Below are 25,806 nucleotides of genomic sequence, written 5' to 3'. Positions count from 1 at the left end.
TATGATTATTTTCTACTCCATAAGATTTTGCCCGAAGGTAGCACTGAGCTTGGCTGGTTGGTCGGATCCCTTAACCACTAGAGTCAGAGGGGCACCATTTCCTGTGGTGTGTCTTGGGCAAGTACAGTCTGGTGGCACCCTAAAGTTAAAAAATCCCAAAACAGGGAACTTTTTTTGATCACATAGAAAACATCTACAAAAGGGCACATCATATAACAAAGCAAATTTGGACTCAAAGCCTGAGATCAATTTAGAAAAAGTAATTCGTTTTACAAACTCCCTCACAAAGGGACTCAAAAGTAAACAATAACAAATGATTTCAGTCTAGTAAAACACACACACAGACACAGACACACGTGTCATTCTGCTACAAATTTATGGGACAACTGCAGACTCATGCTAATATAGTATTAGGTCAAATCTGAGGAGGAAACTTGAAGTCTCTAAAGGAGGACCTCAACAAATGGACTTTTTGAGGAAGATTGCAAGAAGAAATGTTCTATAATTGTCTATCTACCTAGGTCATATCCCTCAATAGTTAAAAAAAAAAAAGAATAAAGTAACAAAAATACCATCAAGGTATTAAAAGCGTAACATGGGCATTTGCAAACGGTGTCGTAAAGGCATCAGATGTTTTTCCAGGTTCAAAGCTGCAGATAGTAAAGGGCAGCGGTAAAAGATTGAAAGAGAAAATTTTTAAAAGAAAACTGTTACTGGTCCCTGGGCTCAGCCTTCAAAGCTTCACGGTGACCTGTCAGCATGTCTCCTGAGCAGAATGTGATTGCGGCGTCTCGTCTTAGGCCTCAAAACGTTTGGGGCAGAGGACTGGAGCGATGAGAGTGCACATGTAGAGCAGGAGACAGACCCACGAGGAGGAAATCTTGATCCAGAACACGGACCAGCTCCCATCCAGAAGCTTCTCGATCCTGTAGTTGTCGTAACTTCAAAATAGAAACGGCAAAACGATTTAAGATTCAGATCTCATTTTCGAGTTAAAATACTGTATTTACCGCCCTATAAAGCGCACCGGATTCTAAGGCGCACCCCAAAATATAGTCTTTTTGTCACATTTTTTCTTATTGATCAGTTGAAAAATAGCGCAAACCAAAATCGCAAAAAATTATACGCTACGGGAATCGAACCAGGTTTGTGGCACTAAGAGCTCCAAAACCAAACCACAAACCCACTATTGATACATATAACATACGAAGAGGCAGTTTTTTCTCTTCTCATTATTACGCAAATGTTTTTTTTTCGCAGGGCCAGAAATGAATGTTAGAGGAAACAAAGTTGTCCTGAAAGATATCAAGATTCACCAATTCCTTAACCGCCAGGATCATCAGGGCACCACTTCCTGTGGCGTGTCTTGGTAAAATATAGCCTGGCGGTGCCAATCCCTCTCCGGGCCAATTTTTTGGGTTGGGGTTTGCTGCCCCACATGAAACAGATATTACTGGTTTCCATGGTTACCAGTAGCAGGAGACGCCTCCTGATCTGACTTAGATCAAGCACCTTTATCATCTGGTCACCGTTTTTCGGTCTAAAGCGCCATCCCGCTCTTCACAGAGGAGCATTGCTAGGCAGCAGCGTGTGAGAATAGTAATGCTAGTTCTAAAATCACTGGGGACAAAAAATTTTGTTCCGAAATTGTGAGTATCACATCTTACAATATGCATTGCATCAATTGTGGCTTTCATATTTTTGTTGAAAACAAACTTTGTGGGGATGATGTTACGTTCTTTGCTGTTGGCACATATTAAAGGCTCAAAAGCTCGTTGTTCGGTACAGGAGTATGCATTTCGTATATTTTTGTATCTATATTCAATCATGTATACATTTAGATGACTAAATAACTACATAGATATAAAATCATATGGTTGAAAATAGGTTATATTAAAATAATTCAAATTCTGCCATAGAAATGCTTAACATTACAAAAAGTAAATCTTGCAAGAGTAGTCTATACTAGAGAATAATAATAATAATAATAATAATTTCCTTTGTATTGTCATTCTTTGTAACAATGTACACAGCTGCAGTATTCACATCCTCCAAAATAGTACTCATTGTTGATGGGAAAAAAATAAATCATAATATAATGAGTTATCAATTATTGAATCCCCTTTCTTAATTAGTCATTCTGGGTGCAGCAGTGATGAGTGATTTTCTTTTTAAATAACAGCGAGGAAAATAGCTCTTTGGTGTTTCTGATGATGAACTGACTTTGCATTTGTTTATATCTTTCAGGACTACTTTCTGTTTTCTCCATTAGTTTCTGGCACTGTAAAAAAATAGTTTGATGATAAGATAAAACCTTATGTGTTTTCATAGGTCTGTATTTTTAGTGGGTAATTGTCGGCACTCACACTACCGCGACAGGAGAATGATTTCTGTTGCACACAATGTTATGAGATTTTAGTCAGCGATGTTTTCCGATTGCTTAATCATAGCACAGATAAGATGGTACACCGTAAAACTCTTGCACTTTCATATTTGTGGCGAATTTGGGGGTTTTAAGTGCGCCTTGTAGTTTGGGTGAAACTCTGTAATAAAAGAGCAATGGCGATGACTTACTGGAACCAGTTTGTTATGGTCATCATGACATAAAGGGAACCCAGGAAGTAAACAAAGTGGAAATATTTGTAGCTGTAGGTGGTGGTCTCACTCTCGTCATACACAACATTTTGTCCTCCACCTGTCTTCTCTTCGTCATAGTCATCTGAAAGTACAACAAACGCTCATATGCCAGCCATATTTTATCCAACAGGGGGCGGTAGTAGTCTACTGAAGGCTCAAGAGGTGTCACTTAAATGTCCTAGTAACAGTAGCGTCATCTGTGATTGCTGACCAATACTTTCTCACTATTTCACATCAGTGCAATGAATAACAATGAGCAGAGGCGCTGTGTGAGTGCACCCGCTACCACTGGGAACATTCACACTCTCAACAGGCTGAAGGCACACGAGCAGGCGGGAGGCCGTGAAGAAAAGGAAAAGGTGTGAAATGAAAAGGAGAGGGATTTTTCTTACCGGCGTCATCTCCAAAGCAGAAACAGCAACGGGCTCTCTGTGGGTCAAGAAAAACATGAGAACCACATGGACCAAAAGATAAAATAATACATCCTTCCTAGTGTCTTCATCAAGCCTCCTCTCATTGCAACTAACATTGGCGGCTTTAGAGGTGAAAAGTAAATTTGACCACATTCTAAAAAAAAAAGAAACAAATGATTCGTATTTGGGACAAGAGTAGCATGACAAATACTAGGGCTGCAATGTTTAGTTGACGTTGTCGACAAAAGTCTGTAATAGAAATAGTTGACAATGAATTCCATTGTTGACTATTTTCGCCAGACAAGTTTTCCCAAGAGAATGAGAGATCTGATATCAAGATATAATCTGCTGAGAGTCGTGGATGTGCAATAGACAGTAGCGTCTTTGTCTGGAGCAGGTGACATAAACATACAGAAATGGCGGCATCAACATCCAGTCAGCGAACCAAAATTTGGGAAAATTTTAGCCTGAATGCAGCGTACAAAATGAGTACTTAAAAAGGGTGCAAAGCAGACATTTTGTATCATGGCAGCACATTGATTATGCATGAACATTTAAATAGAAAGCCTGGCAAACAGTTAAACGAAACGGAGTCTGACTCGCCTTGGTAAAATTCACATTTAGGCCAACACGGTGTTGATAACATGCATTGTACATTTTATTCGGCTATATTTCACTATAAAGGGGAGCTCGAGCGTTATGTCATACTGTGCCTGACAAACGTATTTGAAATCAAATGCATGCAGTTTGAACAAACGTCTGGTGTTAAAATAGTAAACACGTCAAACGTCAGTTGTTAAAACCGTTTGATTTCAAACTGTTGAGAATTGTTAGGTAGTTTTGTCCGACTTTGCAGTTGACCACTGAATAAACCTTACAAAATGCCCTTCTTTTTACTGTTCCACTGCTTCAAATGAGCCTGTTCTTTGTTTACCAAGACAATTCTGTTTACCTGATTTTAATTTATTATTTATTTGCCTATCCCCCAAAAAAAGACAGAGGTTTATTGATGGATTTATGTTTCTACTGACCGAGCGAAGTGACTTATCGGTTCTAGATAGAGAATTAATTTTTGGGGGGTTTGAGTCTGCAGTACGTTCAATCAAATATGTATTTTTCATTCCACCCATTTTTCTTGTGTGTGTTATCATTTACCACATGATCAAACTAATCTAATGCCAAACTTAATACAAAATTAAAAAAATATCCAATTACAACAATTAAGATAGTTATTACTTAAAGCCCTACAGATTACTTTGGTAAGTATGTACCGGGTTATTTTCCATAAACACCACCACCACAATAAAGGGTTCACTTTCTATAAATAAAATTAGTCAATTAGCAAATTTATTTACACAAAGTCCCAAAATGGTTTCATTTTTGTTTTGATCAACCCAAATAAATTGAATCAATTTGGAAAAGAAACAACAAAATGTATATGATTCGGAGACCAAAAAATGAGTTTTAGAAGGAACAAATGGAAATAAGTATCAGATAAAATGTTGTTCAAAACCATTAAAAAAAGTTGGACCCAACTTTCAATGCATGTTATCAAATCCCAAAAGTTTGGATCAACTTTTGAAACAATTTGTGTGTTTTCACAGTATAGTACAAACAAAACAGGCAAAAGACTGTGGTATTCTAACAGGAAAAAAGAGGTCATGAATAAATAGATGGACAAAATGCTGCTCCAAACTCTACAACGCCCCAACACAGGAAGACACTGAGGTCATTATCATTCCAGCCCAGGGGAAAGTGACAAGTTCCCTATCCATGAATCGTTATCGGATGGCAGGGAATGAGTTCCAAATATATCAAAGGTGATTAAATTGTAACAAGTGTGCATTTACTTCAGTTTCTGGTTCACTGTTTCTGCACACTCGCAGGGCTGCGGATCTTCGCTTGATAGTCGAGGTCAAGCTGGTGGGAAAAAAAAGGCCGTGAAATGTTTGTTATCAGGAGTGACTGCGGATAGCAAGCAAGTACAGTCTTCCTCGCAAATGTTATTCTCAGTGAGAGCTGTTACCAGGAGTAGAGAATGCAGCCACACAGGATGACAGCTCCCAAACTTGAGACGATCTTTTTGTCGCTTTCCCTCCCAGATTTGAAGGGAAAGACGCACACGGTTGTGTTCAAGCCTTCTTTCACCACCACTACAAGTAGAAAAGCAAAAACAGCTTACTGTAGCAGAATGTTAAGCACTATCATGCATATGGCACCGGAAGGGTAAATAATTAACGAGCGGGAAAAGTGGCGGTGTAGATTGATGAACTGGAAGTGGTGAGGAAAATGTGGAACACCTCTTGTGGAAAATAGGAAATAGGACAGTAAAAATTGTAGTCTGTTGGTGTTTGGGCATAAGAGTTACTGACTAATCCATCAACAAGTGCTGGTAGAGTGTGACAACTACTAATGTTATTATACAGGAAATATCATTATATTGTATTAATTGGCTGCGAAATCAGCGTACTGCCGATACTAACAGCAGTGCATCTCTAACGAAAGCTAACTTTATTTTGTATTGGGCAGTTAGAGAATCCTCTGGTGATAAACACTGTTCAATTTTAATCAGGCAAGTGTTAGACACCTTTCCTAAAACATTTTTGGAGCTTTTGGCCATTCTAAAACACAAATTCCTCTTTAAAATACACTCAATGTAGTGTTTTAGTTTTATCACCCGTCGGTGAAAATTCAAGCACATTCTTGCGCTCCAACAAGCACTCCTTACTATCTTGTGAAAAAGGCTGGGTTTGGACAACCTTGGGACCCCTTGACTGTTCATTTGCTGTCCAAGCTATGCTTGTGATAAAATTTGAGTTTATCAAGTGGAACTCATTTGAAAAACACAAGTATAAAGAGGTAGGTATTTGTAAAATATCGTGAAAATAACAAAAAAAATCTATTCTGAAACCGGATATTTTTCTTCAAATATTTGATTTTTAAACTCCCCAAGAGTAAGTGCAGAACGTTACTGGTTACTCTGCCAGAAAAATCATTTGTTTTGTCAGCAGAGCAGCTCACTTTCAGTGCGAATTGTATCCACGATAATAAAAATGTTCACGTAACATCGTTTGTGAACCAATACTCACTTTCTGTTGGTTTACTGGAGAAAGCTGAGAAGGTGAGGTACATGACATAAACACTGATAACTCCTGGTTGGAGCAGGCCGGACGTTGGCTGGACTGAATGACCCAAAAGGTAAACAGAATAATAAGATTAAAGAGAATCGAGAACAATTCAAAGTATATTTAAATGGACATGGGTTTTAAACGGGTTCTTACGTTTCTGAATAAGCGGGGAGATGGCAAGCATGGAAACGACGAGGCAGAGGGTGGCGTTGATCCCCAAGAAGACCTTGTTGAGGCGACAAGCCATCGGGTGGGTGTAGTAAAGACCCATAAAAACCACGGCTCCCACCGCAATACTGAACAACACCAGAGTCACCAGGGCGAGCGCCGCATACCACAAGCGGTTGTACTTCACTCCCGAGCTCCTGTGCAAGTATAGTGTATAAAGAAAGGGATAAAAAGAAAAACAAGGAAAAAAATGAATGAATATAGGTAGAGAAGACTAAAAATATAAAAAAAGGGGAGAAAAATAACCAACAGGGTCCTAAAGAAATACATCAAAGACAGAAAAGTCAGTGCGCACAGGTTGTGGGGAAAAATGCAGACTTTATGTTCTCAGGTGGGCCGGACCGGTAAAAATGTCAACGCAAAATATTTAGCTTTGTTTTTCAGTACTATGCTTTATCATTCAGCCTACAGTTGTAGCCCACCCTGTGAAGTATAATAACAGATGAAGGGGGATCTTTTCTAAGCGCAACACATTTATTGACAAACGAAACAGAAAAATATTTTTTTGGGTTGGCATTGAATGTGATAACAAATTGTTTATTATAACAATTGAATAAAGTCAGCTTTACATCTGAACCTACTCACCACACTAAACAAACTCAAGTTGGAGCTATGAATATAAATTTGCTTGCCTCAATTCCCATATTGCTTTGAAATAAATAAAAAGGAAATACAAAATAAGAGTTTTAGCACTGAATATGGAATAACATTAGAATCAACTACCCAGGCCGGTCCTACTGAAGCTGGGAAAATACTGAACGATATTGTCTTTAACATGAAACCCAATAAGTCGCATATTTAATGATCTGTACAAAAAAATGTTGTGTTGTAATAATAATAGTCTCTGCAGCCCTTTGAGACTCCTTGTGATCAACAGCTATACAAATAAACATGACTTAACTTAAAACACAGAATATGTTTACTCTCAGTTTCACATGAACTCAATTGGCATTATGAGTTTAGAGAAGCGGGTTCGCACTGACTGACCAATTTGTGTTCCATCTGTGGGCAAACTCCACCAGGAGCATAAGCTGGATAAGCAGGAAGAGGAAGCCGCCTGCAGCTCCAATGTAGCGCCACACTGGGGGAAAAACATGCACCGCATTAAGTTGACCCTATATCCTACTAAAGTGTAGCTCCTTCAAAATGATGAGAGTGATCGTTATTTTTCTTGTGTGAACATTTGGCGTCCTCTTTTAGTAACTGCAATCGGCAATCAGAAATACTAAAATTATTTCCTTCCAAATACAAGACAAAAATGCTACATATAGACGGTGGTTGGATTTTTGCAAAATATGACTTGGATATTTATACTTAAATAAATCTAATATTAAAAAAATGCTTTTAACAGGTTATGTAAAGGAAAATCAACTTCGTATTTAATTATATTTTAAAATATTTTTAATTCACAATTAATAGTATATCAAACGTAAGGCAAAACCAAAGAAACAACAAATACATTTGTTGTTATCATTTATGATAATCGAGTAAGAAAATACATCTAATGATATGCATAATGCACAAATAATACTTATATGTATTTTATCATTATACTCCTGATTATTAATCTCAGATACAGAATTTACCTTCCAGAAAAATTTCCTCTTGTGGAATGAAGAATCCTGCTGCACAGCTAGCCACAAGCAAAACAAATTTTGGCAACCAGAACCTGAAACAAAAAAAGAGGTAATTCTAACTGTGATCAATTCATCTTTCAAATTGATTTTCAAATGCGCCCAAGAGAAATTATTGAGTCAAGACTTTTTACCCGTTATGTATGGCCGCCCTCCAGCCAGTACTGTTATTGACTCCTATGGTGAAGATGGAGAAGATGAAGAAGAAACAGGCCATGCCAAAGCACACCTTGTAGACGGCTGAATAACCAACCAGGGTTTGGCAGTTCTTTCCTGCATTCATCTTCTCACACAGTTCACTGTAAAAGGGGATCTAATTGACAGCATACACACAAAAGCAAACTGGATTAGCTCATCGCTGAATTGAGGCGCACTGAAAGCCCCAAACCGCCCACTTCTACTCATGTTTGTCAAGGCCTCAGTTGAAAAAGGGCCAACAGCTTCTATTCTAATCGCCATGCCACTTTAGGACCAAAAAGTGTCGACAGGCAGGAATAACAATCCTGATTTTTGTGTGTTCAAGCCTTTGTTTAAGACATGATGGCTGCAGGCTGTTGTTACACATCAGATTCAGTGTCAACAAACAGCCGACTTTAATTAGTGGCCACTGAATTTTAGAAAAACTCAATAGAAGATTGTCCCCTAATAAATCTTAAAAAGACATAGAATGTACTAAGAAAAACTAAATTTGAGTCAATTTCCGTCTAGTCCATCATCCTTAATATAAACAAAAAATCCTTAAATGTGTAGGGCTGATAAAAGATGGATGTGGCCTTCAACATAGACGAGTGAAGATTCATTTATCAAATTTGATTAAGAAAGAATGGAGTCATGTCAAAGCAGACTCCTGACGCACAAGCAACTGCAGAATAATTCGTCAGTCTTTATCATGAGACACAAAGATCGAGTTATTAGGATTTCAGCCTTGGCCATATCAGGCATACAGTATTTCCATATTTCTAAAAAGTGACAGGATTATCAGCTTTATAATGTGCCAAGCCCTCATCCATGAAACGGTTGTTTTTAAAGCCAGAGACTTCCCGTTGAGTGACAATGTGTGAGTCTCTATAAGTGATTCTCAACTGGTGGGTTGAGCCCGTTTTCAGTGGATCATGGGCCTTTGACTTAACAAACTAATGCTAGTAAAATAAAAAAAACAACTGAGGGTCATTTGAACTCCTTAATATTAGATAATTCCGTGCAAATGAGATGTGACACCTGCCATTTCACACCAGAGAAAGAGAAAGTTTGTCTACACATGTCAAGCATGGCCAATTGCAGATACAGTAGAGAATATACAGTGAGACCTCGCTACTTCACGGTTCGACGTTCGCGGATTCAGAGCTTCGCAGTCTGTAATGGCGTCGCTACTCTTTGCGGGAATCCCCCTCGGCCGACGACCCTAGCACGACGCGCCGTTCTCGTTTCCCGGTGTTGTGCCCAAATCCGACTCCTGTACAGAATCCTCCCCCCCTCGTGTGAACGCGCATTCTGCTGCGCTTCCGACAAAAGCGATCGTATTCTATTTAATACGCTTATTGAAACAATAAAGCGCGATCGTATTCTACAAAATGCGTTTGTTAACGCGGATGAAAAAGTCACCAACACGGCCCTCGATGGGGGGGAAAGGGGTAGGGGGGACCTGTGGGGGTTAGGGGGCGGTGAAGCGGAAGCCGCGTGGACCCAGCAGTGGCAGCCGTGGGCTACCAGTACACTCAGTACGGCCAGAGTAAGTCGAGAGCCTTCCCGGCTTAGCATGGTGCTCGTGGCGCACGTTAAAGCTCGTGTTTGCTGACGGGATCTCAAAGACTATTATGCATTACGGCGGTGAAGCGGAAGCCGCACCAAAACCGCGCGCCGGTGTTGTGCCCAAATCCGACACCCGTACAAAATCCTCCCCCCCTCGCGTAAACGCGCATTCCGCTGCGCTTCCGACAGGCCGTCACGGTGTCGTGCGAATCGCGCCCAAAAGTACCCGCGCCGCGGGTTAGGGGCTCGCTCGCGAATAATAAGGATAAGCAGTGCAGATAATGAAGATGAGATTTTTTTTTTCTTTTTGAAGGGGCGTCGCTACTTCGCAGATTTTCACTTTTTGCGGGTGGTCTTGGTCCCCATTAACCGGGTCTAAAAAATAATAATTAAAATAATAATAATAATAATAAAAAAAATTAAGGTGCACCGCTACTTCCCGGATTTTCACTTATGGTTTTGGTCCCCATTAACCGCGATAACCGAGGTCTTACTGTATACGATATGGATTTTACCATCTTGTATACCATTAAATTTGAATTTTAGTAGAAAGAGAATACATCAATGGGTTTTAAACTTGAAAGAAGAACAGGGGAGAGAGCAACCTCAGATAAGAAATTCCAACATGTTTTTAAGCCCCCCTCCCCCCGAGCCATTTCTTCTTATTTGCCTTAAAGGGTGTGGATATCAGGGAACAGTGGCATGATAGGACAAACGTGACAATGAGGTAAACAATTCATAAAAGTCAAAACAACAAAAGTGTGCAATAATAGTCAAAATAAAAAACTAGCATCCTATGCAATCGTCTTTGCAAGTGTCAAATATTAAATAAACAAATCAAAGACAAAGCCCAATGAAGTGAACCGTCTTGGATTTCATTAAAAATGCTGCTAATTGAGCAGTAATATTATTACTTTAAGTCATTTTGGTTTTGCTGGTCTTTTTTTTTTAAATATAAATATATTTTACTATTCCTGGTTTAAACTGCACAATCCTTTTGTTCAATAAATTTGAAAAGTGGACATTTATACTTGATTTGGGTCTAAATAGGGAGGGTATCAAACAGCTTATTTTGCCTGAAGACGCCTTCGCAGCTTCTTGTTTTAACAAAGAAATACACAGTGAGCACTCATATGAACATAGCTAAGTAAAAAAAAACAAAAAACACTACAATACGAAAATTGGATAGTCAAATACATGTTCCTAAATGGATTTTGTGAGTAAGTAGTCTTGCCTTTAAAATATGTATGTACTTACATTTTTCATCTGTTCTTCTACTGTGGGGGACATCATGACGACACAGACGACAGTGACCAAAAGGAAGAAGAGCGTATACATGACTCTAGTAGCCGTGGACTGCTTGATCTTGGGGCAGCAATTACAGCAGCACGAGCAAGCCGCTGAGCCGCAGCAGCAGGCCAGCTGCATTGAAAAGGGGGAGAGAAAAAGCAAAAAGCAAAAAATGTGAAGATAGTCTATAAACAGATACAAGACATTTATGTCACAGGTCCCCTAAATGTTATTTGGGGGGAAAAGTGCTTACTGGAGTCATTCAATCCCGTTTTTGTGACTTTTCCCACAACACGTAACAAAAGATTACAATTTTTTTACAACTAGCGAGTCTTTGTTGTTTTTATATTCGCTTTTAAGCGCTGCTCTACTATTACTCAGAGGCATAGCTAAAAATGATTCAGTGGGGTGACATGCATGATACAAGACCATAGTAAATGTCAAGAGATGGCTGAAAGAAAAATTAAAACGTATTGGCAACCAAATATACTATACTGTAGCAAGTTGGAAAATTTCAAATATGCCAAGTAGTAATAAACATGAAGTCTGTATGCATAATTTGCTTTCATGAGCCACAGGAAAATGATGCGGCAGGCTAGATTGGAGTCCGAGTCAAGTTTAACAAATTCGCTATAGACTTTTTTCGTACATGAGATTGTTTAATTAAGGCCTCACAGGATAAATTAAATTGAGTGTGGACCACATGACACAATTGGATACCCGTGATAAAGTGACGTGGAAAAGTATTTGCCCCCTTCCTGAATTGAGTTTTTTTTTGCATTATTATCCCTCTGATCATTAAACCAATCAAATATCATACTAGAGACAACTCAAGAGAATGCAAAAAGGAGTTTTGAAATGTTGATTTCATTAATTAAGGCACCCAAAAAGAAATCTAGGCCTATCTGGCCCAATGTGCACAAGTAGTTACCCTTCTTGTTAAATCAAAAGGTAACTGTGACCACAGTTTTGGGAAAGTTGCGTTTAATTCCACAGGCTGCACCAAAAACAGATTTCCACTACCTGTGTTGAATCAGGAAATCACTTAAATTGTTTTGGTTAGACGAAGTGAAGTAGGCTACAAAATCGCAAGAACACAATCGACATGCCACGATCCCAAAAAATCCAGAATTAGAAAAAAAGTAATTGAAATCCATCCGCCCGGAAAATGTCCAAAGCCACTTCCAGGGCTGTAGGGCTCCAGCGAACTACTTCCAGAGCCATTATGCACAAATTGGAGAAAACTGGGAACAGTGGCAAACCTTTCCAAGAGTGGTCGCCCAACTAAAATTACTCTAAGAGTGTGACAATGGCTCATCCAGTAGTTTACAAAAGAACCTAGAAAAATATCCAAGGAATTGCAGGCCTCACCCACCTCAGTTAAGTTCAGTGATCATGACTTAAGAAAGACACTGCCCGAAATTGGCATCCATGGAAGACTTCCCGGGTAAGGAGCATTGCTCTCACAAAAGAACAAAAGGAGTCGTCTCACATTTGCCAAAATCATCTTGATTATGCTCAAGACTTTTGAAGAAACATTCTGTGGACTGATGAGTCAAAAAAGTTACTTTTTGGAAGGTGTGCATAGAAGTGGCACAGCAATTGACGAAAAGAACATAATGCCAACTTTAAAGCATTGCGGTAACAGTGTAAGGATCTGCGGCTGCTTTACTGCTTCAGAGCCAACTTGCTGTGGTTAACGGGACAATGAATTCTGGTCATGATCAGCAGTATGTGTCCTCAAAATCAAAAGCTTTCTGATCACGGAGCAGGACAACAATCCGGAAGACAAATGCCACCTCTGAATTGCGACAAAAAACACACACACGCAAAATGAAGATTCTGCAGTGGCCAAGTCAAAGTCTGGATTTTAATCCTATTGAGATGCTGTAGTGTGACCTTAAACAGGCAGTTTATGTTAGAAAGCCCTAAAATATGGCAGATTTAAAACACTTTTGCAAAGGAAAGTGGGTCAAATATTTTCCACAGTGTTGTGAAAGACTCTTCCTATTATCGAAAAGCTAAATTTTTGTTATCGCTGCCAAAGGTGGCCCCACTCACTTAGGTTCAGGGGGCAATTGCTTTTTCACATAGGGGCAGTTAGGTTTTGATTTTTTTTCGTACCATTATAAATGGAATCAACATTTCAAAAACGCATTTTGTACTTCCCTGTCCTTTTTGTATTAAATTAGTTTGATTAACTGAACCCTTTGTAAATGATAAATCTCCCCCAAAAAAATACTGAAATCAGGAAGGGGCAAATACTTTTTCACTGCACTGTATGCTCCAGGCACTGGCATTGCAAGTAAAAAAAAAAAGTTTAATTTTCTTAGTGTGTGTGTGTGTGTGTGTCTTATAGATATGAAAAAAACTTGGATGCCACTCAATTGCACATAAATCTTACCAACTTAACATACCGTATTTAATTTGTTGGTAAACGTGCATGCATAATGTTTTAAATTGAAAATTTTTTTACAGCTCAATCCCTGCGGTCTGATGCAGTGGGAATCAAATCTGGGTTGTGGCGGTGAAAGGACCGATTTTCAACCACATGATCACCAGTGGTATGGATGACAACAGAAAAGGCAGCAGATTTTATCTCATAATCACACTTTAAATGTGATTAGAGTAGAAGAATCAAATAGAATAAATTGTCATTGTAACATGTGAAATGCACAATAAAATTACCATTAGTCTCTAGTACCGGAACTAAAAAAGTGTGATAATGAGATAAAACCCAATGCCTTTTCATATTTCTATCTATATTGCTGGTGGTCCAGTTGTTAGAGTTAGGCGCTCTCGCTGCTGCAACCAGGGTTTTAATCCCGTGATAACCAATTTAGTGTGATAATACGGTAAAACCTTGTGTATAACGCGCACTCAAACTTAGAGTTATTTTTAAGTTAAAAAGATGCGTTATAGAACAAATGAACGCGGTAGTTTTTTCACTTGGCTAGGACTAAGGTGGACCTGACTGGACCGTGCAGTACATGCAAACTACAAAAAAGAAGAGTAAAAACTGTATCATCAGTAAAACTACATCTTATTTCAGTTGACAGAGTAGATACCAGTCAGGAATCAAGGTGAGGATTCTTACAAGATAATTCCCTTGCCTTGCAGCAATTTTAGTTTTTATCAAAGAGAATTCAAAAGGACTGGGTCTCTCCTATTTAGTCATTCATCCGGTCTACAAAACTGTCCTTCACACGAGTTCTGCTGTAAACACCACACCAATATAGCCATTTTTAATTGGGTTTTGAAGGAAGTAAATATGATGTTAGTCAGATACTCTTTCTTCAGAAAGTATTTCGCTTGTTGCAATAGAACTTCTAAAAAAAAAATTCTCTCACAATGATTATGACCTACATCTTAAAACATACTTGTTGGTGGTCTGGAGGCTATTAAATAAAAACTTCAGGAGGTGTGGTTCTAACCACAAGACTGGCACGTTTTGGCAAAAGTTCCTGGCTGAATTCTCGGCTCCTCCCAAGACCATGTCAACATACTTGAGATCCCGTGGTTTGCATTTTCCTCCATGCTTCTTAACAGGATAATGGTTACGCTCCCACGTTCTCCTCAAAGAGCGATTAATTAGGCAATACAGACTAAAATTAACCAGGAACTAAAGAGGGCATTTTACAGAGAGGGTGTTTGAATTTCATTAGTTTAGGGGGTGTTTCACCAGTGAACCTCACACTGTGTGTGGGCAAATGGCAGACTCTGTAAAGAGAGAGGGAGGGAGAGGGTCAGAAACAGGAGAGGTCTAAAGAAATTCTTTTGGACACCGATACAAAAAGGAGTATCTATGGTAACCAACGCTTGCCTTATCCTCAACGTGGCCCCTCCTCAACTGCCTGTCTGCCTTGCCAGCATATGGACAGGTGCTCAGAGCGTCTCGGACATATGTCCCCACTTCAATTTCCATAGAAACCCCCAACTTGATTGTCGTGTTTGTGTGGCCAGCCCACAAAAAGATCTTTTCACCCCACAATTACTTGGTACAGTAGCTGTACATAACAGAAATAGTGAAGAGTATTACAAAAGCCTCAACATACTGGAGATCAATCAATTTCCCCCAAAAACCTATTCATATATTTCCTTTAACTCTAAAAGAAACTTACCATTATCGGTGTTAAGGTTTTTTTTCACTTTTTAACCTGTATTTTAGTTATATGGCGACAATTTGACACAATTTCAATGCAAATTAGCTAGCGGAATCTGTAACTATAAAAACAAGGATGTAAGGCATCCCCAAATTATGGCCCGCCTCCCTGAACAATACCCCACAGATTTTTCACAGGTATTTTTTTTCTTTTTACCTCAAATAGTACTCGTGGCCCGGGTACGCATTTTTGATTGAAAAAGGATTCAAAACCAGAATGCAGGGGGGGGGGTTTAAGGGTTCTTGATCTATCTTCGTTATTCATTATCCATTATCCGTTATCGGTCAGTTCATAATACGCTACAAAGCCTAGGAGCCGGGACACTTACTCTCAGCCAAAAGGCCAAGCTAAGGTCCTAGCCCTAAAGCCTTGCTGCGATCATTGCGAATGCACCGTTCCCGGAGGTACTGCAATACCGGGCCGATGCCAACCACAGCCATTCCGACACTTTTAGAATCTCACGGTCGGCTGATCCACGGCCAGAAGTTTCTGACTGTGAAGCAGAAGCCGTTGGGGTGAGAGTACCATACTCTCACAACAGGACTAATATATGTGACATGAAGAGGCAGTGGGATTTATCTGATTATCACGCCTTCTTTATTCATGGTACCACAGATGTTGTACATTTCACTTGTTGCAATGGTAAAACATTTGTCACTTACAATGCTTAAAATAAAGGAATAGAACAGAATTTATTGTCATTATAACATGTGACACGCATAACAAAATTAAAATTCGTCTCGAGTACCGTGACTAAAAATACTGTGATTCTATCTATCTATATACCCATAGTGAGAGGCGGCTAGAGTCGAAAACACACTCACATTCACCTAACATTCATTCCACTTTCTTCTTCCTAACCTAACACCAAACATTAAGCCTACAACTCAACAAGGGGTGATGCAACCCTTCAGCAACAGAGAGGCCCGACAGCATACACTGATTCCACTTTGGCCCCCCTGTTGGCCCGAGCAGGCCAACCGGGAGCCCAGTTTAGCTAGTTTGATCTAAAGTGTGTCATAATCTCAGGAAGAGCAACCCAAATAGTGTGATAATAAGTTAAAACCGACTGCCTTTGTGCAAGTCATCTATCCTTTACAACTCCATTGATCTGATATTTAAACTGATCTTGGACCTGTTAAGCCAAAACAAAGTTTTTTTTCTATGAAGAACCCAGAGAGTGTTATCTGGTGTTTACTAATGTCATTTTTTTTATTTTATTTCCGACTTGTGTTCTGTGAGGGTTATTTGATTGTGGCTTTCTGGAAACAAATTCATGTTTACATTTCGGGACTACCGGAGTCGTCACACTTATACTGTTACAAACTGAGCCTGGACTCTCATTAGAGAAGGGAAAAGTTATGTGGCACTCACAGGAAGGTTTGGGGTCCCTTGCTTACGTGAAAATATTTTGACGCAAGTACATATGAAACTGTGCTGTCCTTAGCACATGGGCTAGAGATGCCCAGCACTGCAGATAATTATCATATCTTCTGCATTGGTAAATACAAATACAATCTCCTCTCCAAACCAAAATTAATCAAAAAGTGTCATCATCATCATCTTAAGAAAAGCAACCCAAAATGAACAGACGCACTAAGTAGTACAAATTACGGCCTCACTTAAAAATAGCTCACTGTCCTACTTGTTGGGCTCAGTGACCAAAATTTGCATGTAGTCGATGTTGGATTTTCGGATAAAATTCTGCGTCCGTGACATCTGCTATAAATGGTTCACAGCACAAGCAGAGACTTTTTCCAGTATTCGCTCAAGAATATTTATGACAGAGGTCGTGGAACCAAACCAAAAAACAGAAAGAGTTTCAGACAAAACTCTCGTCACACCCCAATGACTCAAATTACAGCAGAGCAGGAGGAGAAAAACGTTTGAGGGGAAGAAAGAGAGAGGAACAACATTGCCGACAATGGAAAGCGATTTATTGCGTAGCGTCCCTCCCACTGTGAGAGCGACCTAGGGTCGCCTTAGGCTGTGCTACAGCCATTGTCTCCATGTCTCGGCAGCTGTGTACACACAGCTAAAACGTATCATTGTTCTGTTTTATGTACAAACCTCAAGTCTTTGCTTCTTTCTTGGTAAATCCGTCCAAAAGCTCAAAGTAGGGTTAAGATTATTTGAATTAAGGTGTATGTGTGTTTGGTTGGCAGTACAAAAAAACTTCTGGATGAATTTAATAATAACTACTGCAACACAACCATTTGGAAGAATTTTGTTAAAATACACCAGGGATCAAATATGTTAAATTACTTCAACCCAACTTTTCTCAACTTGCTGAGCATGAGCATGTTTTGAAGGGGTCAGCCTTGTTTTATTCAAATTAAACTGTCCTTCGCCTTCCCACTCAACAGCACGATCAATGTCAACTCTGTCTTCTATTATTACCATGACAACCAGGAAAAGGCTATGGAATTGAGCCTACTCAGGGAAGCTTGACCACAAAAGAAAACTTGCACAAGAACGAAGGACTTGTATGTCTTTTTTTTATTTTGTTTCACGCTAGTGAACAAAACGTCTTATTGCTTAGCTACTGAATTAACAAAAACAGCCAATTGCAGACAATGGAAAACATTTTGAAGTAGATCTGAACATTTGGATGCAGCCAATTATCAGATGTTAGAGTTGCTAACAGATCTAAGTCAATCCACTCCACTTAGCATTGATGTGTGGATGGACTAGAGATTGACCCAATATCAGTATGAGCATTTTTATTTATTCGGCAGGCTCAGATGCAGCCGAGCCTCTCTCTCCCTCTCTTCCCTCCCCTCCGTGTGGGATGCTAACCACTTCTGATTGGACAAGCGACCAGGGCTATGACACTAAAACAGGAAGAAGAACATGAGAGCGTAGTAAACAGCTGCAGCACTGCTCACTCCGAACATGCCTGCAAATCAAGACCGCTGATAGTATGTGAGATTAAGACATAGCATGAAAAGTGTAGTTAACTTGTTTTAGGGATGCACCCTCAGGTGGACACTGATATCTTGGCTCCTGTCCCATTATTAGTTTGGCAATCAAGCGGGTGTGTTTGTAATTGAGGGAGCATAAAGGGCACGGTAAAGTGGAAAGCTGAGAGATGTTACCATATCATTAGTTCGCCGATCTGGATCCTAAACAGAAATGCCTACACTTTTCAATATGCGATCTCTGTTGAAATTTCAATGCACTTTTTTTTCAGATAATTTAACTCATGTTGGTTGTCTTGACCCTTTTTTTATTTAAAAAAATTGGGGAGCTATTTAAGCTTTTATGTACCTTTCCTGCACTGTTAGTTTTTGGTTTAAATGAAAGACTAGTCATGTTAGTTGAGTTGAAAATCTAATTTATTTTCATGTGAAAGGTTTCAAAGAGGTATAAACTTTTTTTTTTTTAAGTTATAACAAATATTCTTTGTTTCTTTTAGTATTATTAAAAAAATTAAACATTTTTTTAGGCTTTTACAGCAATTTAATATTGGCTTCAATAGTGACATCCTCTTAATTCTAATAATCAGTCTCGGGCCTGAAAAACCCGTATCGGTTGGTCTTTAGGAAGGACTGTAATGGCATGTTTATTTTGATTTTTGACGCGGCTTAGCTGATATCTCATGTCGAAATGTTTCATTTAGGTCAGAAGTGATTACCTTTACAGTGCATTGTTTTAGAAATGTATTCATACGTATTAACTTGTAAAATCCACCGCGACCCTACTGAGGATAAGCGGTGCAGCTAATGAGATGAGAACTTGTAAAATCTCTGCTATCCCCTTGACAACATACCTTCTCTGCACCAGAGGTCTTTTTAAAAGTACGATTTAGATATTCAATCTTTTACTTTAAAAAAAAAAGACATCTTTGTGAAAAAAACTACGTCCTTTGAAACTTTTTTTTCTGGGTGGATGTTTTTAAACTGCATCAATCATTATAAACCGAATAAGTGATAGAGGGGACTGTAGTCACACTGTTATTTGGGCGATAATTTTAAAAGTCCCCGGAGTTTTGAAGTTAATCAACACAGACTTTGGGGATCAGCAGTCCCACTTGTGGCATTACAGCAGTTGTGCTCTTGAAAACACTTGGCACCGATATAACCATTTGTGGGGGGGAGAAAGGATAAAAGCCAACACACCAGATTGGGATAACTTGTAATGTAATGTTTTGATGTTTGATTATGTTTTAATTGTGGTATGACATCCCAAGAGCAAGATTAACTGGTGGTGTTCTTGAAAAAATGATGATGGGAAATTGTGATTTATAAAGTAGAGTGTAAAAGTGTTTATTTGTAAATACAATGAATTAATAAAGAAAACATGTAGGGATTAATAAATTGAACTGTCTGTTATCTAACTTTACTAGCGGATATCTGAGTAATTCAATTTGGAATCGACTTATTATGTGTTGATTATTTTCCAGACTAACCGATATATTTGATCTATTTAAATTGTTTTAATTTCAATTCCTGCTGCAACAACCAATCGACAAAATCGATCAAAATTGATTAAAAGCGTTGGCAACTAATTACATCATCGACTTTCTGTATCATAATGTGATTTATGAGCCACCAAGAACATTAAATCAATGCAAATTATAGTGCACACCATTTCGTTGTGATGCTGGGAATTGTAGTACCACTTTGGCCCAACAGAGGGCAGCAAGAATTTTTATGAAAAAGCTATTTTATTTTTAAATATTACATTCTGAACATTGCCTCCTTTACAAAGAAAATTGACATGGAAGTTTCAACTTTGAAGTGTTTGACTGTTTCATCATGAAACAAAGTTAACAGTTTTCAAGGGAAGAGACAAAAGAAAAACAATGAGAAAATAAGTATAAAATAAATAAAGTAAAAAGAAAAATACTAATAGTGACATGTTTTACTCTATCCAAGGGGCAAATTCGTGAGCACATATCATTTTCATATTGACAATGTTTATCATATTCCAGAATTTCTTCCCTCCTCCCCCCATCAGCTGCCTGTGTCCGGCGAACATTTTGAAAAGAGGGTTTGTTTACATTTTTGATTTTTTTGTGGATAAAAAAATCTACACAAATTTAAATGTATTATTTTTTCTTTTTTGTTTTTAATGATAAGTCCAAATTTAATGTGATCTCTGGATAAGGTGGTAGGAAAAGAGCGTCTTGCACACTTGCAGGTCTATGGCATACATTTCTATGCATGTTTTTATTATCAAGTTAATTGACAAACATAATTTTTAATTGTTTTATATCATAGAATATTTTTTGTGCACTATCGTCTATTCGTCCAAAACTTCAATATTTGAATAAATAGGAGAGAAATTAGAAATCCGATGCATCGATTCAGCGAAAAAATAACCGACCTGTTCATCGATTATGAAATTAATCATTAGTTGCAGCCCTAATTCTAATCCATGTGTTTTGAAACAGGTCATTATTCAATACATCATTGTAGAAAATATACATTTCAATTAATTTTGTGGTCACCGACAAAACTGGCAACTAGATGATGAAAGTGCTGTATCTAAGTCTGATCGGGAGGCTTCTCTTCTGGTATCCCTCAAAACTCTATCTGTTTCATTTGGGGGAGCAAATTAAATAATTTCAAAGTAACTTATTCGTTGATTAATCAATTAGTTGAAGGATCTCCATTTGTTTCCAACATTTGTAATTAATATTGCGCTAAGATTATTAACACAACCATATAAAGATAATAATTGGAAAATGTTTTAAGTCTGTCTTCAAGGGTTTGCAACAAATCTACCAAACTACTCTGTAAATTTGTGGCCGTTTTCAGATTAAGAGTCCCTATGTACCTTGTCAGAAAGTTGCAAAGCCTAGCTGTCCTGCTTACATGCTTCCACTGTTAAACATGCTTTCACTTGTATTCTCCAGTCACTGCCAATGTTTCTCATAGGGCTTTGGATCACACTCGATATTGGGCATTAGCCCACCCCCTACTTCTCTGCAACATGGTGGACATCTCCAACCCCACTGAGAGGTTATGAAGTACTTGTTCCCACAGTATGACCACTTCTTTTTCCAAATCAAACAGTGTTGGTAACTTAATTCCCATTTTCAAGGCAAAATTTGATCAAAAAGACCACAATCTAACTTGGGCTTCTTGAAACCACAATGCACATATATTTTTTTAATAATCACTGCAAAGATAATTTCACCCACAAAAACCTTTTAGAAATGTATGGATATCTTCAAATGAATAGTTTCTGTCCCCTTGCTTCCTTCATTTTTCCATGTTTCCACTGTAGCAAGCAGGAAGCAGTTGAGTTTTCCTGAAATGAGAGATTTGCTTGTCTAATGAAATTCCTGAACAGAGCAACCCACCTGAGCCTATGGGCGCAGGACATGTTGAACATTATTTGTGTGGGGTTGTTCGGGGTCTTAAATGTCAACATGATCGTGTATATGTAAGTAAATTACTCTTTTATTTATCGTTTAAATGTCTAAACTGCTGCTAAAAGCCAAGGATTCATGTTTTGAGGACAAAGGACAGGATTTTAATTTAAGTGCATCTCATAAAGGTTTTGAAAATATAAAGAACCATTAAACCAACTTGAGATAAAGAAAACTGCATGTGGGACGACACAATAAAAAAAGAATCTGGTTAACGTGGCATATTATGGAGCAGATGTGCATCCCACAGACTAAAAGTATGAAGCCACCACACAAAATCTATCAATTTTCTTTACTTTTTAATCCTCATTAGTCTTTACTGTTAAAATAGTGCAGACAGACTTTTTACAGGCCATTTGGTGGACACGTGTATACAAGCAACACATTTACAACAGCTAGTTATAGAAGGTTCAAATAACATGCTGTCGTATCAGGCTTTTATTATGTTTGAAAAAGTCAGAGATAGATACAAAATAACACTGAATTTCCACATAGGAAGGCTAAATCCAGGATTTCAACAAAAGCCCCCAGAAAGGCTAAATTGAATTGCCACAATTGGTTCATTGTACATTCTGTGTGAAAATAAATGTTATAGGCAAATTAAAAAAAATGATTTTCTGCTCATATTACATATGCTTAATGCAGGGGGGAAAAAAGTACAGAGCACTGAAAATTTCAAATGTAAAAGATTAACGTAATTTACCATGAATTCAAGCTGGTAAATAAATGACCTTTTCATAAAAGCTGAAAATAGTATAATCTGAATAATTAAAGTGGACCAATGAGCATTATAATAGGTAAGTATGCCAACCGTGGCTTCGACAAACAATTATTTTGATATTAGATCTACACAGACGATTAATTAGATAAACCAAGACTCTTCATTTTTAACCATGTATTCTAAAACTGAAAAGAATTCTAAACTAAAGCAAAATAATAGTAATGATATTAAATATTTAACAATGAAACAAACAAAAAACAATTATTTTTATCCAAAGTATAGGAGTGAAACATGAGTAGTGTTGAGAACTTTTTCATCTAAAATATTCTATTTTAATAAGTCCTCATGTTTTTCAAACAAAAAAGATGTTGTTTTCAAATTTTATGATTAGAAAACTCATTATCGTGGGGCAGCACGGCGGGGCAGTGGTTAGCGCATGTGCGGCACAGTTCATGTCTTGGGAACCTCCTGCGTGGGTTTAAATCCAGCTCCAGACTTCCTGTGCGGAGTTTGTATGTTCTCCCCGTGCTTGCGTGGTTTCCTCCAGGCACTCTGGTTTCCTCCCACATTCATTTCAGGTGAATTGGCCGGTCCAAATTGTCCCTAGGTGTGTATGAGCGAGTGAGTTGTCTGTCCCCGTGTGCCCTGCGATTGGCTGGCAACCAGTTCAGGGTGTCCCCTGCCCACTGCCCGATGATTGCTGGGGTGGGCTCCAGCACCCCCGCGACCCTACTGAGGATAAGCGGTGTAGCTGATGAAATGAGATAATTATCGTTTTACCTAAATTGACAGCATCATTTTTTTTCTTATCATTTGTGGATACTGCAGCATACAAGTATTTTACTTGGTTAAACATTTTGCTGTAGTTTTTTGATTTGACTATAACTTAACCTGTTTTTCAAGGGTAAGGGTGATGTTTATTTATTCTTAGAAAAATGACAAAAATAATATTTAAAATGAGAAAAAAACATTCAAGCGGAACAGAAATGGTTTACTAAGTCCTAACTTCATTTTTTTAGTAAAAGGTTTTTCACCTTATTTGATCAATCAATCTTAAACAGCCTTATCAAACACAATAAGTTATCAATTATATTTCCATGTACTACCTCATGCGAAAACAATTGGCATACAAAAGATCTGCTGCCACCTACTGACATGGATGTTACAGTTACTTAGATGATCACTGGAAGAAAGCAAATCAAACAAATTGAAATTTATTTGTATAGCACTTTTCAGACACCGAAATGCAACTCAAGCTCAGCATAAAAACATTAAATCAACACCCTGGGTAAAAAAGCAAGGCTTCTGAACAGTGGCATGCTTTTTAGCAAAGATAAAGTTAGGAAATTTCCTGTGGCACAATAAACAAGGTCTCACGTCACACTGGTTGAAAAACACTGCCATAGAGTTAACGTTTTCTATCACAGTCCCATTGTGTTAATGAAGAAAGTGGAGTGCATGTGTTCAAAAGGAATCCATTTTATAACACAGGAAAAAAACACAGCCACGTGTTTAAGCCTTTTCACACATTTAAAGAAAATATCGTTTACAAGCAAGTGTAAACTGGGTCATGTTAGGTTCGAAATGTGTCGGGTGAAAGAAAATTTCAGAAAGGTATAGTAGAACCCGAAAACTTAAACCCATTTTGATGTTTTTGGCTTATTTGTTTGACACAGCGTCGGAAAAGACGTTCGTGATGGAAATAGCAGCTTCTTTTTCACATCTGGTCGGAAGAACAATGACGACATTCTCCCTAAAAGCAGACCGTTCCTGCTAACTGCTGTTTAGCTAGCACACTTAAGCCTCGCTAATTTCTTTCCCGACAAAAGCGATATCAACATTGAATAATTGTAGGTTTTACTACAGTTGATAATTTACAAGCCACTATTTCATTTATGACCTAAAAAACGCTTGTTGAGAATGATAACATCAGGCAGCATCAAAAAAGGGTCACGAGGACAAAGACGTGTAATTCCTTACCTGAGAAATACAACACGGAGTGCACATCCTTTGGTCAGTTACAGAAAAAGTCGGTGAATTAAATGGAACCGAAGCATGGAGACGATAACAAACGCAGAAGGGCAGACTCTCGTCTTGCTCAGCCTCGAACTACCGAAGCAAAACGTCTGCCGCCTCTTCTCCCCTGACAACTGTATTACTGTACCTCCTTCTTTCTGTGCAAAAGCACCTCCATCCCCCCGCCAACTTCTTTCATCCCCCACTAATGTTTCTCAACCTAATTTAAGGCCAAGGCACGCTCTTTTCTTTCACTAAAACAAACAGGTATACAACGTCCATCCAAAATAAAAATAAAAAAATCCTTTCGCCATTTTTATGTAGATGTTTTAAAAACCGTTAAGCCACAATGTGTAATTTTTAACCACTAGATGGCAGTGTGTTACTGGTACAAGTCAAGTCATGTTGATTTGTATAGCCCCGAATCACAAGAAGTCTCAAAGGGATGTAGAGACTGTTAATCCCTTAACCACAAGGATTGTAGGGGCGCCATTTCCTGTGGTCTGCCTTGGGCAAGTACAGCCTGGTGGTGCCATTCCCTCTCCATATGTTTCAACCCATTCTCAAATTGGGGACTTTTCACGTGTAAGGAGAATGTGTCACTGCACTACCATCACACCATCCCCTGATCTAAAACCTTTATGAGGTCAAGGAAAACTCAGCGTGTGTGAAGTAATTGGTAAAAAAAAAAAAAAGTATGCTAACCACTGTATTATCACCACACCATCCCCTGATCTAAAACCTACATGAGGGCAACAAAAAACTCTAAAACCTCAGTGTGTCTCAAGTAATGTATCAAATAATTGGTTACAAAAAAGTATGCTAACCACTGCACTATCATCACATCATCTAAAACCTCCACGAGTGCAAGGAAAAACACAAAAACCCCAGCTTGTGTAATTGGTAAAAAAAAAGTAACATAAGTATATCCTTGGCTGGACCAAAACATTTCTCTTATAGTTTGAAAGTCCCTCTTTAAGATGATATGTTGAAAACATTGAATATTTAAATTTTTGGGGGAGTGATATGCATTTAATGGTCTGCATTTACTGTATATAGCGCTTTTCAAGTCAATGAAGACCTCCCAAAGCGCTTTGCAATGTGCTTCACACTTTTCCCTTTTACACACTAACTAACCGCTAGCAGCATCAGCCATGCAAGGGGGCATTAGGGATTCAGTGTCTGGCCCAAGGACACTTCGACTTATAACACGGAGAAGCCGGGAATCAAACCTGCGACCTCTTGATACCTCCTGAGCTAATACCGCCCAGGTGAAGGTTACCATGCTGAAATGGCACCGAATAGTAAAAATGACCCACATACAATATTGTATAGCATTCACGCGTCTCATGTTGAAAAGTCAAGTCAAGTCATGTTTAATTATGAGTCTCAAAGGGCTGCACAGACCACAGATTATTGCAAACTACAGACTATTATTGCGCCAT

General features: G+C 38.5%; 1 protein-coding gene across 1 annotated transcript; it reads right to left on the bottom strand.

Annotated features, from left to right (window-relative positions):
• Positions 1-359: 359 nt before the first annotated feature.
• Positions 360-24,674, bottom strand: serinc5 (serine incorporator 5). Its single transcript, XM_088335980.1, has 12 exons — positions 24,326-24,674; positions 11,047-11,211; positions 8,175-8,353; positions 7,993-8,075; positions 7,394-7,487; positions 6,332-6,543; positions 6,140-6,232; positions 5,077-5,203; positions 4,901-4,970; positions 3,030-3,066; positions 2,575-2,719; positions 360-941 (listed from the first exon to the last, which is right to left on the bottom strand). Exons 1-12 carry the CDS (start codon positions 24,350-24,352, stop codon positions 797-799), a joined length of 1,377 nt encoding a protein of 458 aa, XP_088192106.1. The 5' UTR covers positions 24,353-24,674; the 3' UTR covers positions 360-796.
• Positions 24,675-25,806: the final 1,132 nt, after the last annotated feature.

The sequence above is a fragment of the Urocampus carinirostris genome, chromosome 5 (genome assembly GCF_059441175.1).
Source record: "Urocampus carinirostris isolate Australia breed hairy pipefish chromosome 5, RoL_Ucar_1.0, whole genome shotgun sequence".
In the NCBI taxonomy this organism is placed as follows: domain Eukaryota; kingdom Metazoa; phylum Chordata; class Actinopteri; order Syngnathiformes; family Syngnathidae; genus Urocampus; species Urocampus carinirostris.
This window is presented reverse-complemented; position numbering and strand designations above follow the sequence as displayed.